This window comes from Oratosquilla oratoria, chromosome 38 (assembly GCF_046742065.1).
Source record: "Oratosquilla oratoria isolate Oo_2021 chromosome 38, ASM4674206v1, whole genome shotgun sequence".
Lineage (NCBI taxonomy): Eukaryota > Metazoa > Arthropoda > Malacostraca > Stomatopoda > Squillidae > Oratosquilla > Oratosquilla oratoria.
This window is the reverse complement of record NC_134814.1, coordinates 30,105,419-30,126,207: the sequence shown is the minus strand read 5'-3', so window position 1 is coordinate 30,126,207 and position 20,789 is coordinate 30,105,419. Positions and strand designations below refer to the sequence as shown.

General features: G+C 39.2%; 2 protein-coding genes across 2 annotated transcripts; one reads left to right on the top strand and one right to left on the bottom strand.

The window, feature by feature from the left end:
* Nucleotides 1–1,248: 1,248 nt before the first annotated feature.
* Nucleotides 1,249–2,853, bottom strand: LOC143019846 (uncharacterized). Its single transcript, XM_076175826.1, has 2 exons — nucleotides 2,467–2,853; nucleotides 1,249–2,352 (listed from the first exon to the last, which is right to left on the bottom strand). Exons 1-2 carry the CDS (start codon nucleotides 2,851–2,853, stop codon nucleotides 1,249–1,251), a joined length of 1,491 nt encoding a protein of 496 aa, XP_076031941.1.
* Nucleotides 2,854–3,274: 421 nt separating this feature from the next.
* On the top strand, nucleotides 3,275–16,541 carry LOC143019845 (protein FAM200C-like). Its single transcript, XM_076175825.1, has 2 exons — nucleotides 3,275–3,352; nucleotides 16,203–16,541. Exons 1-2 carry the CDS (start codon nucleotides 3,275–3,277, stop codon nucleotides 16,539–16,541), a joined length of 417 nt encoding a protein of 138 aa, XP_076031940.1.
* The last annotated feature ends 4,248 nt before the right edge of the window (nucleotides 16,542–20,789 follow it).

Genomic DNA, 20,789 nt, shown 5'->3' with positions numbered 1-20,789 from the left:
TCTTTGTAGCGCAGTTGGGGTCGACCAACGTTTCTCTTGCCGGAGACAAGTTCACCGTAAAGGATGTCTTTGGGGATGCGTCCATCTTCCATCCTTCGCACATGGCCGAGCCATCGAAGTCTGCGCTGCCCTAGCAATGTGAATATGGTGGGAATACCTGCTCGCTCGAGTACCTGGGCATTGGTAATCTTGTCACTCCAGCGGATGCCAAGGATGCGGCGAAGGCAGCGCAGATGGAAGTTACCCAGTTTGCGCTCCTGCTTCGAGTAGGTCGTCCATGTTTCGCTGCCGTAGAGGAGAGTGCTGACAATGCATGCGTTGTACACTGCCATCTTAGTTGACGTTGTCAGCTTCTGGTTCTCCCAGACGCTGGTGATGAGGCGTCCTAGGGTCGTAGCAGCCTTGCCGATGCGCTTGTTGATCTCGGCGTCAAGGGACAGGTTGTCGTTGATGGTGGATCCCAGGTATGTGAACTGGTGTACGACTTCGAGTTGGTAGTCGTCGATATAGATAGCTGGTGGAGTGTCCACATCCTGACTCAGCACATTGGTCTTTTTTAGGCTGATGGTCATTCCGAAGTCTTTGCTGGCCTGGGAAAACCTGTCCATGAGGCGCTGGAGTTCTTGCTCATTGTGGGAGGTGACAGCGGCATCATCAGCAAAAAGCATGTCTCTGATGGTTATCTCAGTCACTTTGCTTTTTGCTTTCAGTCGAGCCAGGTTGAAAAGTCGACCGTCAGATCTTGTGCGAAGGTACACTCCTTCTGTTGATGTTCCAAAAGCATGCTTTAAGAGCATAGCAAAGAAGATGCCGAAGAAGGTTGGAGCCAGTACACATCCTTGCTTGACTCCACTCTTGATGTCAAAGGGGTTGGACATGTTGCCTTCATACTGGATCGTTGCCTTCATGTCATCGTGAAAGGATCTAATGAGACTGTGGAATTTTGGAGGGCAACCGATCTTTGGAAGGATGTCGAACAGCCCTTCCCTGCTGACCAGGTCAAAGGCCTTAGTCAGATCTATAAAGGCTATGTAGAGGGGCTTGCGTTGTTCCCTGCATTTCTCCTGAAGTTGACGAAGAGAGAACATCATGTCCACTGTGGACCGTTCTGTTCGGAAGCCACACTGAGACTCAGGGTAGACGCGCCCAGCGAATTTCTGGAGACGCACAAGCACGACGCGGGCGTAGAGTTTCCCAACAATACTCAACAGCGAGATGCCTCTGTAGTTGTTACAATCACTCCTTTCACTAATTGTAGAGGGTGACAATCTTGGCATCTCTCATGTCTTGCGGCACGGCTCCCTCTTTCCAACACTGGCATAAGACGTCATGGAGGGGCTGCAGTAGAGTGTTTTTACAGCACTTGATGAGATCAGGGGGAATACCATCATTGCCAGGTGCTTTGCCGCTTGCTAGGCTGTCGATTGCTTTGTAGAGTTCCGCAATGGTTGGTTCAGCATCTAGTTCTTCCATGATAGCCAGGGGCTCAATGGCATCCAGGGCTGAGGGGGCAACGGGGTTCTCTCTGGAGTAGAGCTCAGAGTAGTGCTCCACCCATCTGTCCATCTGCTTGCCCTTGTCGGTGATCACTTCCCCACTGGTAGTCTTGAGGGGAGCTGTTTTGCTCTGTGGTGGGCCTAGAGCTGTCTTGATGCCTTCATAAATTCCTCTGATGTTACCCGAAACAGCTGCAAACTGAATGGAATCGCTGAGCTGTTGCCAGTATTCATTTGCACAACGTCTTGCAGTTTGTTGCACTTTGCTTCTTACTGCTCTGAGTGCTTGCAAGGTTTTCTCGTTGGGAGAGCGCTTGTATTCAGCAAGGGCAGCACGCTTTGCATCAATAACAGGGGACATCTCACTGAACTTAGCGTCAAACCAGTCGTTGTTCTTGGAGGTTTTCTTCCCAAAGGTTGCAAGGGCTGTTTTCTGAATGGTATCGCGGAGGTGGTTCCACTTCTCAGCTGCAGAGCAGTGCTGGTGTTCGACGGACAGAGCCTTTTGAAGGGACTTGGCGAACTCTTCGACTTTCTCAGGGAGATGCATACCCATGGTGTTCATGCGAGGTTTGCCTTTCTGCTTACACTTGTGAAGCTTCTTAGGTTGTAACCTGATCTTGCAGCAGACGAGAGAGTGGTCGGTGTCGCAGTCTGCGCTGTGGTAGGTGCGGGTAATCTGTATGAGCTTAATATTGCTACGACGGATCAGGATCAAGTCCAGCTGATGCCAGTGCTTTGAGCGAGGGTGACACCATGACACCCTGTGTTGAGGCTTGGTCTGGAAGAAGGAGTTGGTCACGCAGAGACTGTTGTAGGAGCAAAACTCCAGCAGGCGCTGCCCGTTGTCGTTGATCTTGCCAATTCCAAAATATCCAAGACAGGAAGGCCAGGAGTCATGGTCGGCACCCACTCGAGCGTTGAAGTCTCCCAGGATGATGACATGTTCCTTGGGGGGTATGTTCTTCACGATGTTGCTGATGTTGATGTAAAACTCGTCCTTTGCTTCTGCTGTGGATGTCAGAGTGGGAGCGTAGGCGCTGACGAGAGTGACAGGACCTTCGGAGGTGTGGAGGCGGAGTATCATCAGGCGTTCAGATCCCTTGTCTCCTGGTTCGACCATACTCAGCAAAGTGTTCCTGACAGTGAATCCAACTCCATGCTCACTTCGATCCTCTGCACTCTTCCCATGCCAGAAGAAAGTGAATTCCTTCTCCTTGAGGGTTCCGCTGTCGGCAATGCGAGTCTCTTGTAAAGCTACTATGTCTACCTGTAGTCTCAGCAGCTCGCTGCTGATGACAGCTGTTTTTCTCGCATCACTGATGCCTTGAAGGTCTTCGGACAGTCCGGGTGTCATCGTTCGGACGTTCCAGCTTCCCAGTTTTAGGACTGGGCACCTGTTCTTTGAGTTTCTTGAGTTCTTGCCTGGTGCGGGTTTTGCATCCTGGTTGTCGGTTTGATCCTAATCCCCAAGCACCCAATGAGGAAGGCAGGCTGTGGCGGGACAACACCTTATTGACTGGGGGCTGCCCAGCTATAGGCGGGCGGTAGTTGTCCAGTAAGATCCGAGGATCTTTCCCACCGTCGGAAGCAGCCCATGGCGCCACATTCTACGCCAATCGAACATTGTGACTTATAACCGGTAACTGCTGCTTCCCGTGTTGGTTCAACGCTGTGAGGCGAAGCTGGAGTGACCTCTCCAGGGCGCAAGCCTGGGCAAAAGATTATGGAAGATAAGCAGTTGCCCATGCAACAGATCCCCTCTCTCCACACTGAAGATGGTTCCAAAGGAACAGCAAGAACTGGTACATTTTGAGCACCAACAGTGTCGCAGGAGTTGCCGGAACGTTACTGAGGTCAGCATCGAACCGCCTTAGGGACTCCATCTCCGGATTTTTCCTCAGGGTTTACTCCCGAAGCACTTCCCTTGGTGGGCAATCCACAAGGCAGTGGAGGTTTGGGGTCAGAGTTTTCCTTCTCCTAGATGAGTTGCCTTACTGGGCTGGGTCCCATCTACCCATGCGGCAGGTTGTACCGGGTTACATTTTACCAGTAGCAGGGACATACCCTGACCTGACATACATACATATATACATATATATATATATATATATATATATATATATATATATATATATATATAAGTCACACAAACATATATATATATATATATATATATATATATATATTTGTGTGTGTGTGTGTGTGTGTGTGTGTGTGTGTGTGTGTGTGTGTGTGTGTGTGTGTGTGTGTGTGTGTGTGTGTGTGTGTATGAGTGTATGTATATGTGTATGTATATGCGTGTATGTACATATATATATATATATATATATATATATATATATATATATATATATATATATACATATACACATATGCGACACTGATTCTGACCCAGGGCAGTGGACAAGGTGCAGGGATGACCCGTCATCCCGGTGGTGCTAAGATAAGAGGGAGGGTGGAGGGGTGTTAAGTGTATTCAGGAATGGAATGGGTGGGAATGATTTTATGCCTTTTCCTTTTTGGCTACCTCCCTTGTAAGGGGGAAAAAGCCTTGGTATATGTATGTATATATATATATATATATATATATATATATATATATACATATATATATATATATATATATATATGTGTGTGTGTGTGTGTGTGTGTGTGTGTGTGTGTGTGTGTGTGTGTGTGTGTGTGTGTAAATATATATATATATACATATATATGTATATATATATGTATATATATATGTATATATATATATATATATATATATGACCACATATATGGAGAAAAGATGTAAAAAATGGAGGAATGGGAAAATAAAGAGGAGGTATAGGAGATTCCCAAGGGCTATAGAAATGGTAAATGAAGAGAAGTTTGTGGTTGTAAAATGGCATTATGCAAAAGAGGCGAAAAGGAGGCCGGTACAGTGGAATGGAATGCAGTCATAGAAGTTCCGCAAGACCCCAACGCAACTCGGAGATGAGTGCGGGACTCGATTCAACAACTAAGCGAATGCGAAACTTGTATGCAGTTGATACTAAGCAACACCAAACAGCATAAACACAGAACTGACCAGGTTATAGGTTAAAACTGCTTCACATACAACCATCACACAGAGGACACTAAGCATCTCATTCTACACGGCCCTGCTCCTTCCATAGAGTAACACCAACTTTTTTTCTTCTGATTATATGTTTTTTTTCACTTCCTTTTCACTACATTATGCTTATCTTGCACTGCTTGTACTCGTATCTCTCTTTCTCTGTCTATCTGTCTGTCTGTCTGTCTGCCTGTCTCTCTGTCTCTCTCCCTCTCTCTCTCTCTCTCTCTCTCTCTCTCTCTCTCTCTCTCTCTCTCTCTCTCTCTCTCTCTCTCTCTCTCTCTCTCTCTCTCTCTCTCTCTCTCTCTCTCTCTCTCTCTCTCTCTCTCTCTCTCTCTCTCTCTCTCTCTCTCTCTCTCTCTCTCTCTCTCTCTCTCTCTCTCTCTCTCTCTCTCTCTCTCTCTCTCTCTCTCTCTATATATATATATATATACAGTATATATATATATATATATATATATATATATATATATATACATATATATATATATACATATATATCATATATATACATATACTGTATATATACACACATATATATATACATATTCTTCCTTTGTTTATTTATTTTTCCATTTGTTTACCTAATGAGTTATCTATTTATTTATCTATTTTCATATTTTATGTCCACCTGACTTACTTTTCCTATTATCTTGATTTCGTCAGCATGTCTTTTACTCGCTCGTCACTTCAGCAATTTCCGTGTCTATCCTCGGTAGTTCTTCATCTTGCTTCTGCGACTAGAACGACCAATTCCTCCGATGCCGCCTCCCTACGTTTTACGATTTAATGGGGCTTTTACTTTTCGTGTGCCCTTCCCCAGTCGTCAGTTCTTGGCTCTTAAAGGGGGAGGAGCCTCCCTCGTGTCAAATAAAATCATTTTGAGATATCAAGCAAATATGTTGTCACTTGAATTAAAAGGACAAATGAATCCCCTCTCGCCACGTTGGGGTACCATGTAGATGAACCACACAAACTAAATGGGGTCAGAATTGAAATGAATATAATACTCGTTACTGACAAGGTTAATAATATAAATGAATAAATGAAGACAATAATTTAAAGAATAATAAGTAATTGTGTAGACAATTAAATGATTTAATAGATAAATTACTATATTAAATGTTGCTTTGAGTTTCAGTGAGTGAAACACACAGTTCCAAATTAGGTAGCAGTGGTCCTTGGAACCTCCGTTATGTATCAAAGTTGGGCCGGTGTCCGTGTTGTATTAATATGGGACTGTTTCTATCACTGTCTTATAGTGATGGGAGTAGCCACCAGTTGTCAACTGTCCTGGTGCGTATACACTGTAGATTGAAATCTAACTAGACTTGGCCTTGTGTAGCGAGACTAATCAAAATTTGTGTACATTTCATGAAATATACTCTCCCTAGAGCTTTGATAGAACAGTCGTAGATCAAATTTAACGAGATTCCTCTAGTGTTAATGTACACTAGAGCTCGTTTGACGAGGAAGTTTCAGACTTGAGATTTGTGTGTGTGTGGGGAGATGTTACGGGCCAGGCACCTAGTTGCTGCAGCAGCAACATTAGTCATAGTGAAGGATTTAAAGAAAAAGAAGAGAAAGAAAAGTGTGTGGTTCAAAAAATGGATGGCCAGATGAAATAAAAAGCGAGCACATACAAATTTGTTGAGGGAAACTGTTGATGACGACGCAATATCCTATGATAATTTTCTATGTGCGTGTGCTGAAGATTATGAATATTTGCTGGAAAAAGTGACCCTACAATCAAAAGACAATATATTCATGCCAATTTACCTCTCTTATTTTCTTCATTTCACTATTTATTTGGGAACATAGATTGTGCCAGTTTCGTGTGACTCTGAGTCAGGAATATTCAATGTCTTTACTATATATCTTATAACACTTGACTTTTTTTCTTTATTACGGTACTACATCAACGACACATTCCACAATTCTGGAAACTTTTCATATTCCTGTATCAATAACATTGACTGATCACAATCCCATTTTACCTTGGACGTCATATTACTCAGAATGTACAAAATCTATTTAAGTCAGGAAATAGATCTAGAGCAGTCGCGGTACATGCTCTTCACCTCGTGCCCATTACAGTGCTAATTTGTGTACAACAACTTTACCAAGATAGAAGACTAAGTCCAGTTACACCACTCTGATGTTTACATTATTTCTTCTTCTTTTTCTTTTCCTGTTTACGTTTCTCATTCTCATATGGGGTCGCCGTTCCTTGTTATTCATTTCCACTGGTTTCAGTCCATCACCTGCTCCTCCTCCAGTTGTTTCTCCTTAAGGTCCTCTCTCAGTCTGTCCTTCCAGCGCAGCTTGAGTCTCCTTCGCCTGCGTCTGTCCTGTACCTCCATCTTCATCACTCTCCTTCCCACGTAGTCGTCATCTCTTCTCTTCACATGAACAAACCAATGTAATCTCTTTTCCTGCGCTTTCGCCGACGCCTTCACTACTTTCATAGTACCACGGATCCTATCATTCTTTATCCAATCCAACCTCGTCACCCCACACATCCACCTCAAATTCCTCATTTCTGATATTTACATTATTTAGCTAGAGTAGATCTAGCTTAAATGTCAGCATTGTACACGTACCTTAGAGGCACTGAAAAAAAGAAAATGTAGTTAAAGCTGATAGAGATTTTCCACCTGGTCCAGTGATCGAAAGTCACCTTAAGGGGGTTTACTTCCATATGAACTTGAGTGTGCTGGTAGATTTTAAAACGACAGAGATATGATTATATTTGACATCCATCTCACAGGACACATGCGGATTAACGTTGTTGGTTTCTTTATAGATAAATAAATCAATGAATGAACCAATTATGTAACCATTTTAAAGATGTTAATCAAAAGTACTTGAAACCTTTCTATGAATGGGTTACTTAGGTTTATAAAATCGTTTAGACATTTGAGTAAGATAGAACTTGATGTTGTTGTAAAGGGCTAGGGTCGATTCCCTGAACTAAGTAAGATGGTTTGATTTTACGTGCAATAACTTTTATTAACCCTTTCACTACTGGGGAATGTCATGATAATGGCTTGAATAATCTGGTGGCAACCGGAACAAAAAGAAATGGTCTATACAGAATACAATAAAGAACGGTAACACATTCTCCTCCGTGAAGATCACACGGAGATAAATAAAATAGCTAAGCAGATGCCAGAATAAAATTAAGTTCCACCAGAGAAAAGCTGTTACGGGTACAAAAGCAACTTTCTTCTTAATTCGTCACTTTCATATTCCTTACTAGTTTATTTCATCACACATTTTCCTCTGGTTCACGTTCTTCTAAATATCTCTCTTTTGTGTTATCTAACTTAAGTGACTTTTTTCATTTTTTTATAACCCTCTTTGGTCACTCCTTGACAAAAGAATTAGTTATTTCATTAGATTTGTAAAACTAGAAAACTCTTGTTCATTCAGACCTCAGACATGTAGTATGCCTTATCATTTTACGCTAGTTAAAGACGTTCATAGGCTTATAAGTGATCAGCTGATCTTACTAACAAGATAATTTCCGACAGAGATGTCCCTCAGTTGGGTATCCACGTGTGAAGTGTCTGTCAAACAGATCCTGTTTCCTTGGAAATGTTGAAGACGCTCTGGATTGTCTTTGAGAATTTCTCGATGATAAACTATTTCTACATATTAATTTTTCTCCCACAAATTTCTAAAGTTTGGTTTGACACACAAAAAAATATTCCTCTTCCGCACAATGCAGGTCCATTAAAATCCTACGTAGATTTATTGCCAATCTGTTGTGTCTCTGCGTAATACCAGGGACTACCTTAACAAGACGGCGTCCGGAAGTGTCCGTTCCTTTATGTATCCAAGCCTATGTATACAGAAGTACTTGATTAGATGTAGAAACCTACACACGGGGTACTTTTATGCATGCCACCACTCAACCATTCATGCATAACACATAGCAATTAGGTACAATGATATACTAAAAAATGAAAAGATAGATGAATACATAAAAATAACACAAAAAGAAAGTAATGTGAAATTAAATTATGTAATAGAAAATAAATGGGAAAACTCACGAATAATATAATATACATAAAATAAATAGATATACATATATACATATATATATATATATATATATATATAATGAAAAAGTAAATAAATAAACATATAAATAAATGAATATATATATATATACATATATATATATATATATATATATATATATATATATATATATATGCGAAACTAAAATAAATGAACGAAGCATGGAGGTTAGGTTTAAGCAATTAACACTAGTTACCCAAAGAGTTGATAAACTAGAAGAATTGAAAAAGGAGAATCAAAACCTAACTAAAGAAATAGAGGAATTAAAGAAGCAGTTAAAAGAAGTAGAATATGAGAATAAGGAATTAAAGAATAATAATAACGAGAATAAAGAGCCCATAGCAAAAGAAGCACAGGGTTGGAAAAAAGTCCAAGAGAACAACATTGTATTTAGAGATATAGTAATACAAGAAATGAAAGAACAAACCAAGGACACAGTTATTAAAGTGATGAGAGAAAAGTAGAATAAAGTAAGAGACTTAAGTGACAAAAAGAAATGTATAATTATAATTATATTAGGGATGGAAGAAAAGCATAATCTAAATAGGACCACATGAGTAAAAGAGGAGAAGGAAAAGGTAAACAAGGTATTAGAAGTAGTTCAAGAGGATGGAGAAGAAACAGGGAAAAAAATTGAAGAAATATATAGACTAGGGAAATACAATACAAAAAAAGACCAGGCCAATTAAGATTAAATTCAGCTCACAAACGACAGCAGAGAATATCTTATCAAAAACAGAGAAACTAGCAGAAAGCGATCAATATAAACAATTATGGATAAAAGAGAAATAAGCAAAAAGAAAAGAGAGGATAAGAAAACAAAAAGACTAGAAGCTAAGGGGAAAAACGAGAAAAGAAAAGAGTCTGAAAATGAGAGATCTTATTGGAGAGTAGTGGATATGAAAGTTAGGAAATAGTTCGTAGCAGAGAAAAACGGAAAGGAAACAGAAAACACGATGGAAGTAGAAGAAAATTAATAGTGTCTTACAAAAACATAGGTGGCTTAATAACAAGCTTGAACGAAATGAATGATTTTATCTGAAGGAAAAAGAACCGGACATAATGGGAATTGTAGAGACAAAATTGAAAGGCCCACTACCAACCAACAGTGTAGGATATGGTGCATATAATTATTGGATTAGAAACAGAGAGGTAAAACATACAATGATGCAATGGATACAAGAGAATACTAGGTATAGAAATGAGGAAGAACCATCGAGACTAGACCTAATAATCTCACCAGAACCCCAAATAGTGGACAAGATTGAATATAAGACACTAATAAGTAAATGTGCCCACATATTGGTTGAACTGGAACTAAATGAGGAAAAATACATGAAAAAACAACAATACAGAAAGGGAAGATTGATGTATGAATTTTTTTTTATATAAATTAAGAGAATTCTTTCAAAAAACAGACTAGGAAAGGATACACAAGGAGTAAACAACAGAAATGGAACATTTTGACAAAAAATTATAAAGAAATAGTGGAAAAGCATGTTCCAAGATAAAAACAAGAAATAGGATATGTAAAGTGCTGGTACGACAAAAAAAAATGTAGTGAGTTAAAAGACAAAAGGGATAAAGCTTGGATAAAATGGAAGAAAGACAAAAGACCTGAAAAATGGAAAATATATACTAGTTATAGAAATCAATAAGTATAAGTGTGCAGAGAAGAAAAGAGAAAATACGAAAAAGATGTCATAGAAAAATGTAAAGATCAACCAAAACTATTTTACAGATTTGTAAACAACAAACTGAAAAACAAACAAGAATTACAGAAACTAAGACAAGGAGTTAAATACACAGAGGAAATAGATATGGCAGAAATTATGAACAAGCATTTTAAATCGGTGTTTACGAGGGAGAACATACAACCTAGAGATGTCGAGTGAGAGGAGGAAGTCCCTCCTATGAAAGAGATAGAAATAACAAGGAAAGAAATAATGAATCACTTGAGTAATATCGATGTCAGAAAATTGTATGGACCAGATGAAATGGCAAGCTAGATTTTGAGAGAATGCAGGAACGAACTAACAGCCAAAATACATAGTCTAATAAGTAGTTCATTGAAAGAAGGAAAAGTTCCAGAAGATTGGAAAAGAGCAAATATAGTACCAATATATAAAGAGGGAAACAAGGAAAACCCTACTAACTATAGACCGGCCTCTCTAACAAGTGCGATAGCTAAAATTTGTGAAAGAATGATCAATATTAGATGGGTAAGGCATTTGAAAAAAAAAAAAACATACTAAATCCAAGGCAATTTGAATTCAGACAAGGACGATCATGCGTCACAAAGTTAATGTGTTTCTATTCAAGGCTAATAGATGTAATAACAGAAAGAGATGAATGGGCTGATAATGCATTACTAGACCTAAAAAAAGCTTTTGATAAGGTACCACATAAGAAATTACTAAATAATTTATAAACTGCAGGAGGAATACAGGGCAAATTACTGAAGTGGATGGAAGACTTCTTGCATGAAGGAAAAATTAGAGTGGTGATAAGAGGCAAACGCTCTAATTGGGATGAAGTGATTAGTGGAGTTCCACAAGGAACAGTTCTGACCCCAATAATGTTTGTTATATATGTTAATGATATGGATAAAGGATTTGAAAGTTATATGTGCTTCTTTGCGGACGATGCAAAATTTTTGAAAAAGTGAACACTGTAGAAGATTGTGAGTCGCTGGAGAGTGATCTCAATAAATGTGGGAATGGAGTAGAAAGTGGGAGATGGAATTTGATATCAAGAAGTGTAGTATAATGGAATTTGGAAGAAGCAAAAACAAAATAGTAGGATCATATCAATTGGGAGAGGAAGAAATTATAAGGTAGAAAATGAGTAGGACCTGGGAGTCATTATTACGAATAATATGTCCCCTGAGAAACATAAAAAAAATAATAATGGAGGAACTTATAATTTAATAGGAACAATCGAAGTGCCATTTACATTCCTAGACGACGAAATGGTGAAGACAATACTGGTCACTTTGATAAGACCAAGATTGGAGGATCTAATAAAATGGAATGGCAGAGATAGAAGAGGACACGGAAAGAAAAACAAGAAAGACATTTATGGAAGAGACCTGAAAAAGAACAGCTTTCCCCAAAGGGTAATAGACGTTTGGAACAAGTTAGATGAAAATGTGGTGTGTGCAAAAACAATACACAAATTCAAGAACCATTACGCTCTCAAGAGAGGTATAAGTTGAGTACAATTTCTTATATTTGTATGCTCGAGCCACATACATATACACGAATTTTGTGCTCAACTCATCCCCGATATGATGGCATAATGGTAGTATGTGGGCATTGGTTAGTCACTGTTACATTGATACGTCTGAGCTGAGGTTCGAGCCCTTGGTTTCACTTCGTATCAGCTTTCGTATATGTCTCCGACGAGCACATTCTCAGTCTCGTTCCTGATGACATGGAAATAAAAAAAAAATGATGTGGTTGAAAAAAAAATTAAGATCTGCACTGGGGACCATTCAGTGTGTGTGAATAACACTTCCCCACGCGCACATACTACCATTGTACCATCATAGCGGGGATGGGTTGAGCACAAAATTCGTGTATATGTATGTGGTTTCGAGCATACAAATACATGAAATTGTACTTAACTTCTATCTCTCTTGATGGCACATTGGTTATTCATTGTTACTTTGATACGTCTGAGCTGAGGTTCGAGCCCTTGGCTTCACTTCGTATCAGTTTCTGTATATGTCTCGTTCGTGATAACATAGAATAAAAAAAAAATAAAAAAAAAGTGGTTGAATATGTATATATATGTATATATATATATATATATATATATATATGTATATGTATACATACATATATATATACATATACTGTATATACATATATACATATATATATATATATATATATATATATATATATATATATATATATATATATATATATCTGGTTGGTAGAAGCGTCGACTTGCTAACGTACAAGTCCTCGGTTCGAGTCCTGGGACAACTGTCGGAAATTATGTGATATATATATATATATATATATGTATGTATGTATATGCATATGTATGTGCATGTATATATGTATATGTGTGTATGTATATATATATATATATATATATATATATATATATATATACATATTTGATGGTGAAAAAAGAAGTCACGGGTCTAGTTCCGAGTTCCTGAGTTTATTTCTGACCGGTTTCGCATAGAGCGAAACCGGTCAGGAACAAAATCGGGAACTCGGAACTAGACCCGTGACTTCTTTTTCCACCTTCATCAACTTATCACAATGGACCAGCATATATATATATATATATATATATATATATATATATATATATATATATATATATATATATATACATATATATACATATATATATGTATATATACAAATATATATATACATATATATGTATATATATAAATGTATATATATACCTATATATATGTATATATATACAATATGTATATATATATATATATATATATATATATATATATACAATATATAAAATATATATATATATATATATATTTATATGAGAAATTGGGTGGGGAGGGGCAAACGAAGATGTGTTGGGAATAGGGTTTATTGCCTTAACGTTGCAACCAACCTCTCTCTCTCTCTCTCTCTCTCTCTCTCTCTCTCTCTCTCTCTCTCTCTCTCTCTCTCTCTCTCTCTCTCTCTCTCTCTCTCTCTCTCTCTCTCTCTCTCTCTCTCTCTCTCTCTCTCTCTCTCTCTCTCTCTCTCTCTCTCTCTCTCTCTCTCTCTCTCTCTCTCTCTCTCTCTCTCTCTCTCTCTCTCTCTCTCTCTCTCTCTCTCTCTCTCTCTCTCTCTCTCTCTCTCTCTCTCTCTCTCTCTCTCTCTCTCTCTCTCTTTCTCTTTCTCGTTAGGTCAATCATAAAGGCAATACATTTTTTAATCGTTTATGTCATGTCACATAGGACCCGTGGAAATTCCACGGTTATTCAACTTTGAAGTATAATGAAGGAGTCTTCAAAATGTTCCGAAGGAGTCTTCAGTCTCCAAAAGGAGTCGTCAAAGTCTCCCGACGCTGTCATCAAGTAGTCCCGTCGTGTGTGTGTGTGTCTCTCTCTCTCTCTCTCTCTCTCTCTCTCTCTCTCTCTCTCTCTCTCTCTCTCTCTCTCTCTCTCTCTCTCTCTCTCTCTCTCTCTCTCTCTCTCTCTCTCTCTCTCTCTCTCTCTCTCTCTCTCTCTCTACTTCTCTTTCTCGTTAGGTCAATCATAAAGGCAATAAAAAGTTTGAATACTTTATGTCATGTCACAATAAACATTTACAGACGTTTGATTATCTTCATGTAACCTATGATTAAACTTGTATAGACGTTTGAATACTGTATATTTATTTCTTTATCTATTTATTTATTTATCTACTTATTTTCGTGAGGTTCTGTCAGGAGCTTAGAAAGCAGCGCCACATGAAGTCACACGTTAAGCTTTGAATAAATGCCTTTTTTATTTCATATATCGAAAGAATGTGATAAATAGGTGAATAAAATCTTCTGTCTTTATCCAGAATAAAACTACTTCGATTCCTTTGCACCGTAACGTCGTGTCGGACGCGCTGAAGCGACGTGACGTCACCGCTCTCTGCCAATAAGTCGTCTCCGCGGTTATTCAACGTTGAAGTATTACGAAGGAGTCTTCAACATCTCCCGAAGGAGTCTTCAGTCTCCAAAAAGAGTCGTCAAAGTCTCCCGCGTAGTCGTCAAATTCTCTCTCTCTCTCTCTCTCTCTCTCTCTCTCTCTCTCTCTCTCTCTCTCTCTCTCTCTCTCTCTCTCTCTCTCTCTCTCTCTCTCTCTCTCTCTCTCTCTCTCTCTCTCTCTCTCTCTCTCTCTCTCTCTCTCTCTCTCTCTCTTTTTTCTTTCTAGTTAGGTCAATCATAAAGGCAATAAAAAATTTGAATCGCTTATGTCATGTCACAATAAACATTTATAGACGATTGATGATCTTCATGTAATCTATGATTAAACTTGTATAGACGTTTGAATACTGTTTAGTTATTTAGTTATTTATTTATCTATTTATCTATTTGTCTACTTATTTTGGTGAGGTTCTGTCAGGAGCTCAGAAAGCAACGCGACATGACGTCACACGTTAAGCTTTAAATAAATGTCATTTTTATTATTTCATTTATAGGAAGAATGTGATAAATATGTGAATAAAATCGTCTGTCTTTAGCCAGAATAAAACTACTTTGATTCCTTTGCACCGTGACGTCATGTCGGTCACGCTGAAGCGACGTGACGTCACCGCTCTCGGCCAATAAATCGGCTCCGTTGCCGTGACCTAACCACTGTCGCTTAGTTGGAAGCCAATCAGTCGTCTCCTTTTTGACGTAACGTCACCGCTCTCGGCTAATAAGTCGTCTCTGTTGCCGTGACGTCACCGCGTGACACACTTAGATAGATAGTTACAAGCGTATTAATATATATATATATATATATATATATATATGTACGTGTGCATATATATATGTATATATATACATATATATATACATATATATATATATAAAAATTTATATATATATATATATATATATATATATATATATATGATAAACGGCTGATTAATTAATCAATTACAGTTCGAGAGAACCGAATGCTTTGGAAAAGTATTATCGACTTGTGGATTTTGAAGCTTGAAACTCTGAAGCTTCAAATTCCAAAACTTAGAAACTCTGAAACTTTAAACTTCAAAACTTCGAAACTCCGAAGCGTCAGGTGTGGAGGAGGAGAGAAGAACCACATGGATTAGTCGATAGACAAAGCTGGAAGAAGTCAAAACTGCTGGAGCTGGAATACAACCTAGCCGGTATATCATTATATCACCACCACGAATTCGTTCTGCACTGAATAGTCTGGGTGAGCTTGGAGTGGAAACATGCAGCCAACGAAGAATTACAAAATAGGACCAGTTGCTTCACTTCATCATTCGGCTTGACGAATGAATCCACCCCACCCCCTTTCCATTCAGTGTTTAGTATCGCCGGTACTAATTCAAGGTATGATAAATACTCACGGCTGTAACAAGTTTGTGATACATTGACTCTCCTAACTGTGGCATAGTGTTAGTGTATTAGACATAGGACTAAGAACTAGTGCAAGGGTGGAGCGCTGCGTGCCCGACCCCCAGACGCTCCCCACTACAAGGACCCCATTCATAGATCTAAGAAAGCTCTCTTTATGTATGTGTGCTTACAGCACCTAGCACCTTCGCCCACGGGCAGTGGCTCTGTAGACCTCTTGGGTACTTGACCTGCCTCCTCTGTACGCATAACCTACCGATTAATAAACCCACGAACCGCACGACCAGTTTCACTACTGCCCTTGCAACATACTTGCAAAGATGGCGCAGTGAGTAGGATCTTGCAATTGCAAACACCAAAGGTGTAGGCTACACTACCCCAGCTTGGATTCGAGCCAATGCAAAAACCACTTCTACGAGCTTCCTACGAGGTGGTATACCAGTGCATAAAAGTGAAGGCTTCACATTCAGCTCCCGGAAAACCTAATTAAGCCATGCGCCATTCGGATAGTAGGACTGGTCTTGGGAACAGAGGCAGCCAAGAAGATAAAGGACGTACCTCTGTCCAATGATGTCATTGCATTGCGAGTTGCTGATATGAGCTGTGACATCTTAGACCAGATTGTTCAGGAGATTAAAGATGGTCCAATCCGCATTAGTTTAAAATTGGACGAATCAACGGATGTTTCCAACATGAGTCAGCTGATTGTATATGCTCGGTACATCAAGGATGGTGATATTAAAGACGAATTCCTCTTCTGTGAGCCATTGCAAACAACGACGAAAGCAGATGATGTATTGCGACTTTAGGCTAATTTTTTTTTATAAGCATCAAATAAAATGGGCGAAGTTAAGGTCAGTATGTACAGATGGTGCCCCAGCCATGATCGGAAAGAGGTCTGGTTTTGCTTCTCTGTTAAAGAAGAAGGTACCAGATATTATAGTGAAGCACTGTTTTCTCCATCGTCATGCCTTGGTGGCAAAGACGTTGCCGCCTCACCTAAAAGATGTTCCTTCTATCTGTGTGCAAGTTGTAAATTTCTCATCCGTGGTCTTCCTTTACACCACAGGAAAAGAAAGATTAGAATCTTGGTAACAACTTGGTAATTTTTTTTTTTTTTTTTTTTTTTTTTTTTTTTTTTGAATAGTGAAAAATGCTGTGAAAATCTATTAGGATAAATGAAACAAAATAATTAAGTTACAGTTTCCTTTATTTTTTTTAACAAATTAAAGTATAAATTTTCCCTTCACAATGGTACAACAATCAAAATATGTAAAATAGAACCAGAGATATGACTTATTAAAGAACAAAAACATTAATTTTTCAGGAGGAGGAATTTGAACTGGGAGGCTGGAAAGCGACATGACCCTCCCTCTAACTTTGAAAAGGCACCGAGAGGTGTAGAGAATCACAGTTTACTTCTGAGTGGTAGGAAGAGTTGCCAGATAAACAAAACAGAACTGGCTATCAAAATTTTGACTTCATTTCAATATACAATGGGGTTGCCAGAGGTTGCCAATAATTCACCTATTTTATTTTGTATAAAAAAAAGAAACTATATTGAGCTGTAATATTTGGTCATTGTGTTACCACCATCATAGAAATTATTTTGAAATGTTTACCTAAAATTCGTTCATTTGACAGAATTTTTTCGAGGGATCGCGTCCACAGGTCCCCTCAATTGGTTCATAGGAGTAAAGTCATGCCTTAAGGGTAGGTTCTTAGATTCCAGATGGGAGTCCCCTGGTGTAATTCAGAGAACCAATTGTATATATTCGTAAAGAAAAGAAAGAAAAATTTAACTCCATATAATCCCCCTCTCTTAGACAGAGTAAAATTACAGATTTCCTACAGAAGAATATTGTGAATGACTTTCGTACACAAGGACAGTGATGAAAAGAAAGCAAACAAAGAGAGACAAAATACAAAACTATAGAAGGGAGTATTAAACGGAGAAACAACGGGGGGTGAGACATATGTGAGAAAGCTTTAGAGAAATGTAAGGATGTTTTCTGAGCCTTTATAGATTTGGAAAAGTCTCATGACAGGGTAGACAGGAAGGCACTGTGAGAGGTCTCCAGATATATGGAATATGAGGAAAGCTGTTAATAGCAGTTAAGTGTTTTTACGAGAGTAGTAGACCCTGTGTTACAGTTAGAACTGGAGAGAGTGAATGGCTTAAGGTAAAGGTGGGAGTTTGCCAGGAATGTGTTATGTCGCCTTGGCTATTCAATTTAAACATGGATGGGGTGGTGCGAGAGGTAAACGGAAGAGAAATGGGCTTGGGATTGGAATTAGTGAAAAAAATGGAGAAAAGAGGGATATTAGCCAGTTGTTCTTTGAGGTGGTGTGCGAAAGAAGGAATTTGAAGATGAATGTGGGTTAAAGTCAGGTGATGAAATGTACAAAGGAAGAATGTGGCAGCAAGTTGGAAGTTAGTATTTAGGGACGAGAGAGACTGGAGGAAGTGGATAGTTTTAGACACATTAGTGAGAATGTGGTGGGAAACGGAGATGTGGAGATGGAGGTAGAATGTAGATTGAGAAAACCAAGTAAAAGCCTTGGAGGATTAAAAACGTACTGAGAAATAGACATTTGAAAATGGATGCTAAGATGAGATTGTTTGCAGATGTGATTGTGCCGACAGGATAGTATGTGGCAGAAACATGGAACATAAAAGAGGAAGAGACGAAGACAGGAAGAGTTTAAATGTGATTGAGATGAAATGCCTGAGAAGAATGGTAGGAGCTACTAGGCTAGACAGAGTGAGAAACGAGGGGTGAGGACAGGAGGAATGGAATGGGAGTTGGGAGATAGGGTTCATAAAACAGAATTAGGATGGTTTTGACATATGGAAAGAATGAGTGAAGAAATATTAGTAAAAGAGGTGTGGAAGTCAAAGGTGGAATGAGTGAACAGGAGGGAGCGAATAAGGATGAGATGGATGGATGTGGTAAAAGGAGCATTGGGAAAGAGGGGCTTTCTGTTGAGGGAGGAAGAGAGAAGAAATAGATAAGGGTGAGTGAAAATGGTTGTGTATGAATGCTGCTGCGATGCAGAGTATATATATATATATATGTATATATATACATATATATATATATATATATATATATATACATATATATATAATACTGATGACCCACTTTCGGAGAAGAATAGGCGAAGGTATAGATCTCTGTATATTTCGATCACTTACTGTGATTCTCTTCAGCAGATATGAATTACAGAGTAGAGAACAATGTGTATTTATACTGAAACAGTGAGGTAAGCAAGAAGGGACGGGGCCTCAGGTCACGTGTCCGGCGCGCGTGGCGTGGACCTTGGTAGCTCAGGTCACGTGTCCGGCGTTGCATGGACCTTGGTAGCTTTTGTCCACCGCTTATGTAGATGGTAACATTTTATTTATAGCAAAAAAGGAAAAACAATCTGGTGACCATTGACCATGGGAAATGTTATAATTTGGAAAGAAAATTATTAAGGAGGATTCTACCATTTTTCTTCTGAAACTACATTTGGATTTGTAAATTATTTCAGCATCGTCCCAATCTATCCGGTGGTTTTTGTTGGCGACGTGCTGAAATACCGCGGAATTTTCCTGCCCGTATTTTACAAAGTTCTTATGCTCCTTGACCCTGGTGGTGAGGTCTCGACCCGTCTGTCCCCAATATATATCCTTGCAATCTAAACAAGGTAGTTTGTAAACTCCAGGAGTTGTGTTACTCTTGGATCTATGATGTATATTGACGACTTTACTGAACAAATTGTTGGGATAATTGAAGATAAAATTTACCTTTTCCTTTGGTAACAAATGAGACAAGTCATTAATTGATTTATTAAAAGGTCATTTTATGCATCTATTATCCCAATTATGGTTCAAGGCGGAATGGGGATCTGTTTTGTGAAAGCTAATATTGGCCTTACTAAGAGCTTTTTGTAAAAAAACACGGCGGGTATCCTAATTTAGTTAATTGATTTCTTACTGAATTTAGTTCCAATAAATTTACTAAATTAGGATACCCGCCGTGGTTATGTGTGTCTGGTGGGCCAGACTCTTCTTCGTCCCAGAGTTCTCGCAGTACTTGTAGCGACAAGCCTAGAGTCGCCTGGTGGACTGCAACGAAACACGACTGATGAGCGGCGTACCAGTTAGATTGAAGCCATGCCCAATACCCATCCGTCTGGTGAACGCAGTCAAAAAGGAGGTCGATGCCATGGAAGCTTCAGGCATCATTGAGAAGTCATCGTCTCCACACAGCAGTCCTATGGTCGTTGTACGCAGGAAAGATGGAGGCGTACATATCTGTGGAGATTACCGCGGAGTAAATGCAGTAACCCAGGTGAATGCCGAGCCAATGAGTGACCATGAGGAAATATTTGCAAAGGTCGCCAACTCCAAGATCTTCTCCAAGATGAATTTGGCAAAAGGGTTCTTCCAGACTCCGCTGGAGGAGAGAAGCAGACAGGTAACAGCAGTTGTAACACCTAATGGACTCTACCAGTTCAAGGTACTACCTTTTGGACTTACTAACTTCCAGCAGCTTTTGATCACGCCATGGAGTGGAAGCCTTTGTGGACGGTATACTCATCCACTCTTCTACCTTCGAGGGACATACCTTAAGTGAAGGACGATGTGGTTGCCAGGATAGCAAGATAATCAAGATCAAGAATGTATCCCATGCGATCACGAAAAAGCAGGTCCGATTGTTCTTGGGACTTGTGGGCTACTATCGTAGGTTCATCCCGAATTTCGCTGTCCTCACCCTACTACTCCCAGAGCTTCTCAAGAAGAATGCTCCCAACATATTGATGTGGAAGACTGAATGGGAGAAAGCATTTACGACGATTAAGAATCTCCTCTGCAAGGAGCCGATACTTCAGCTACCGGACTTCAACCAGCAATTCATCATCCGGACTGATTAATCCCAAGAAGGCATTGGAGCTATCCTGATGCAAGAAATGGATGGGGATATATTCCTGTTAGTTACCATAGTAGGAAGCTGAAGCTAGCACAGCTGATGTATAGTACGGTGGAGAAGGAGTTGCTTGCAGTTGTA

Bases quoted from the DNA above. Each gene is read 5' to 3' on its own strand.
- LOC143019845 (XM_076175825.1), top strand. From the start codon at position 3,275: ATGGTTCCAAAGGAACAGCAAGAACTGGTACATTTTGAGCACCAACAG. The intron at 3,353-16,202 runs GTCAGCATCGAA...CTTCACATTCAG, and splicing joins GTTGCCGGAACGTTACTGAG to CTCCCGGAAAACCTAATTAA.
- LOC143019846 (XM_076175826.1), bottom strand. From the start codon at position 2,853: ATGACACCCGGACTGTCCGAAGACCTTCAAGGCATCAGTGATGCGAGA. The intron at 2,353-2,466 runs GTGAAGAACATA...GGAATTGGCAAG, and splicing joins ACATCAACATCAGCAACATC to ATCAACGACAACGGGCAGCG.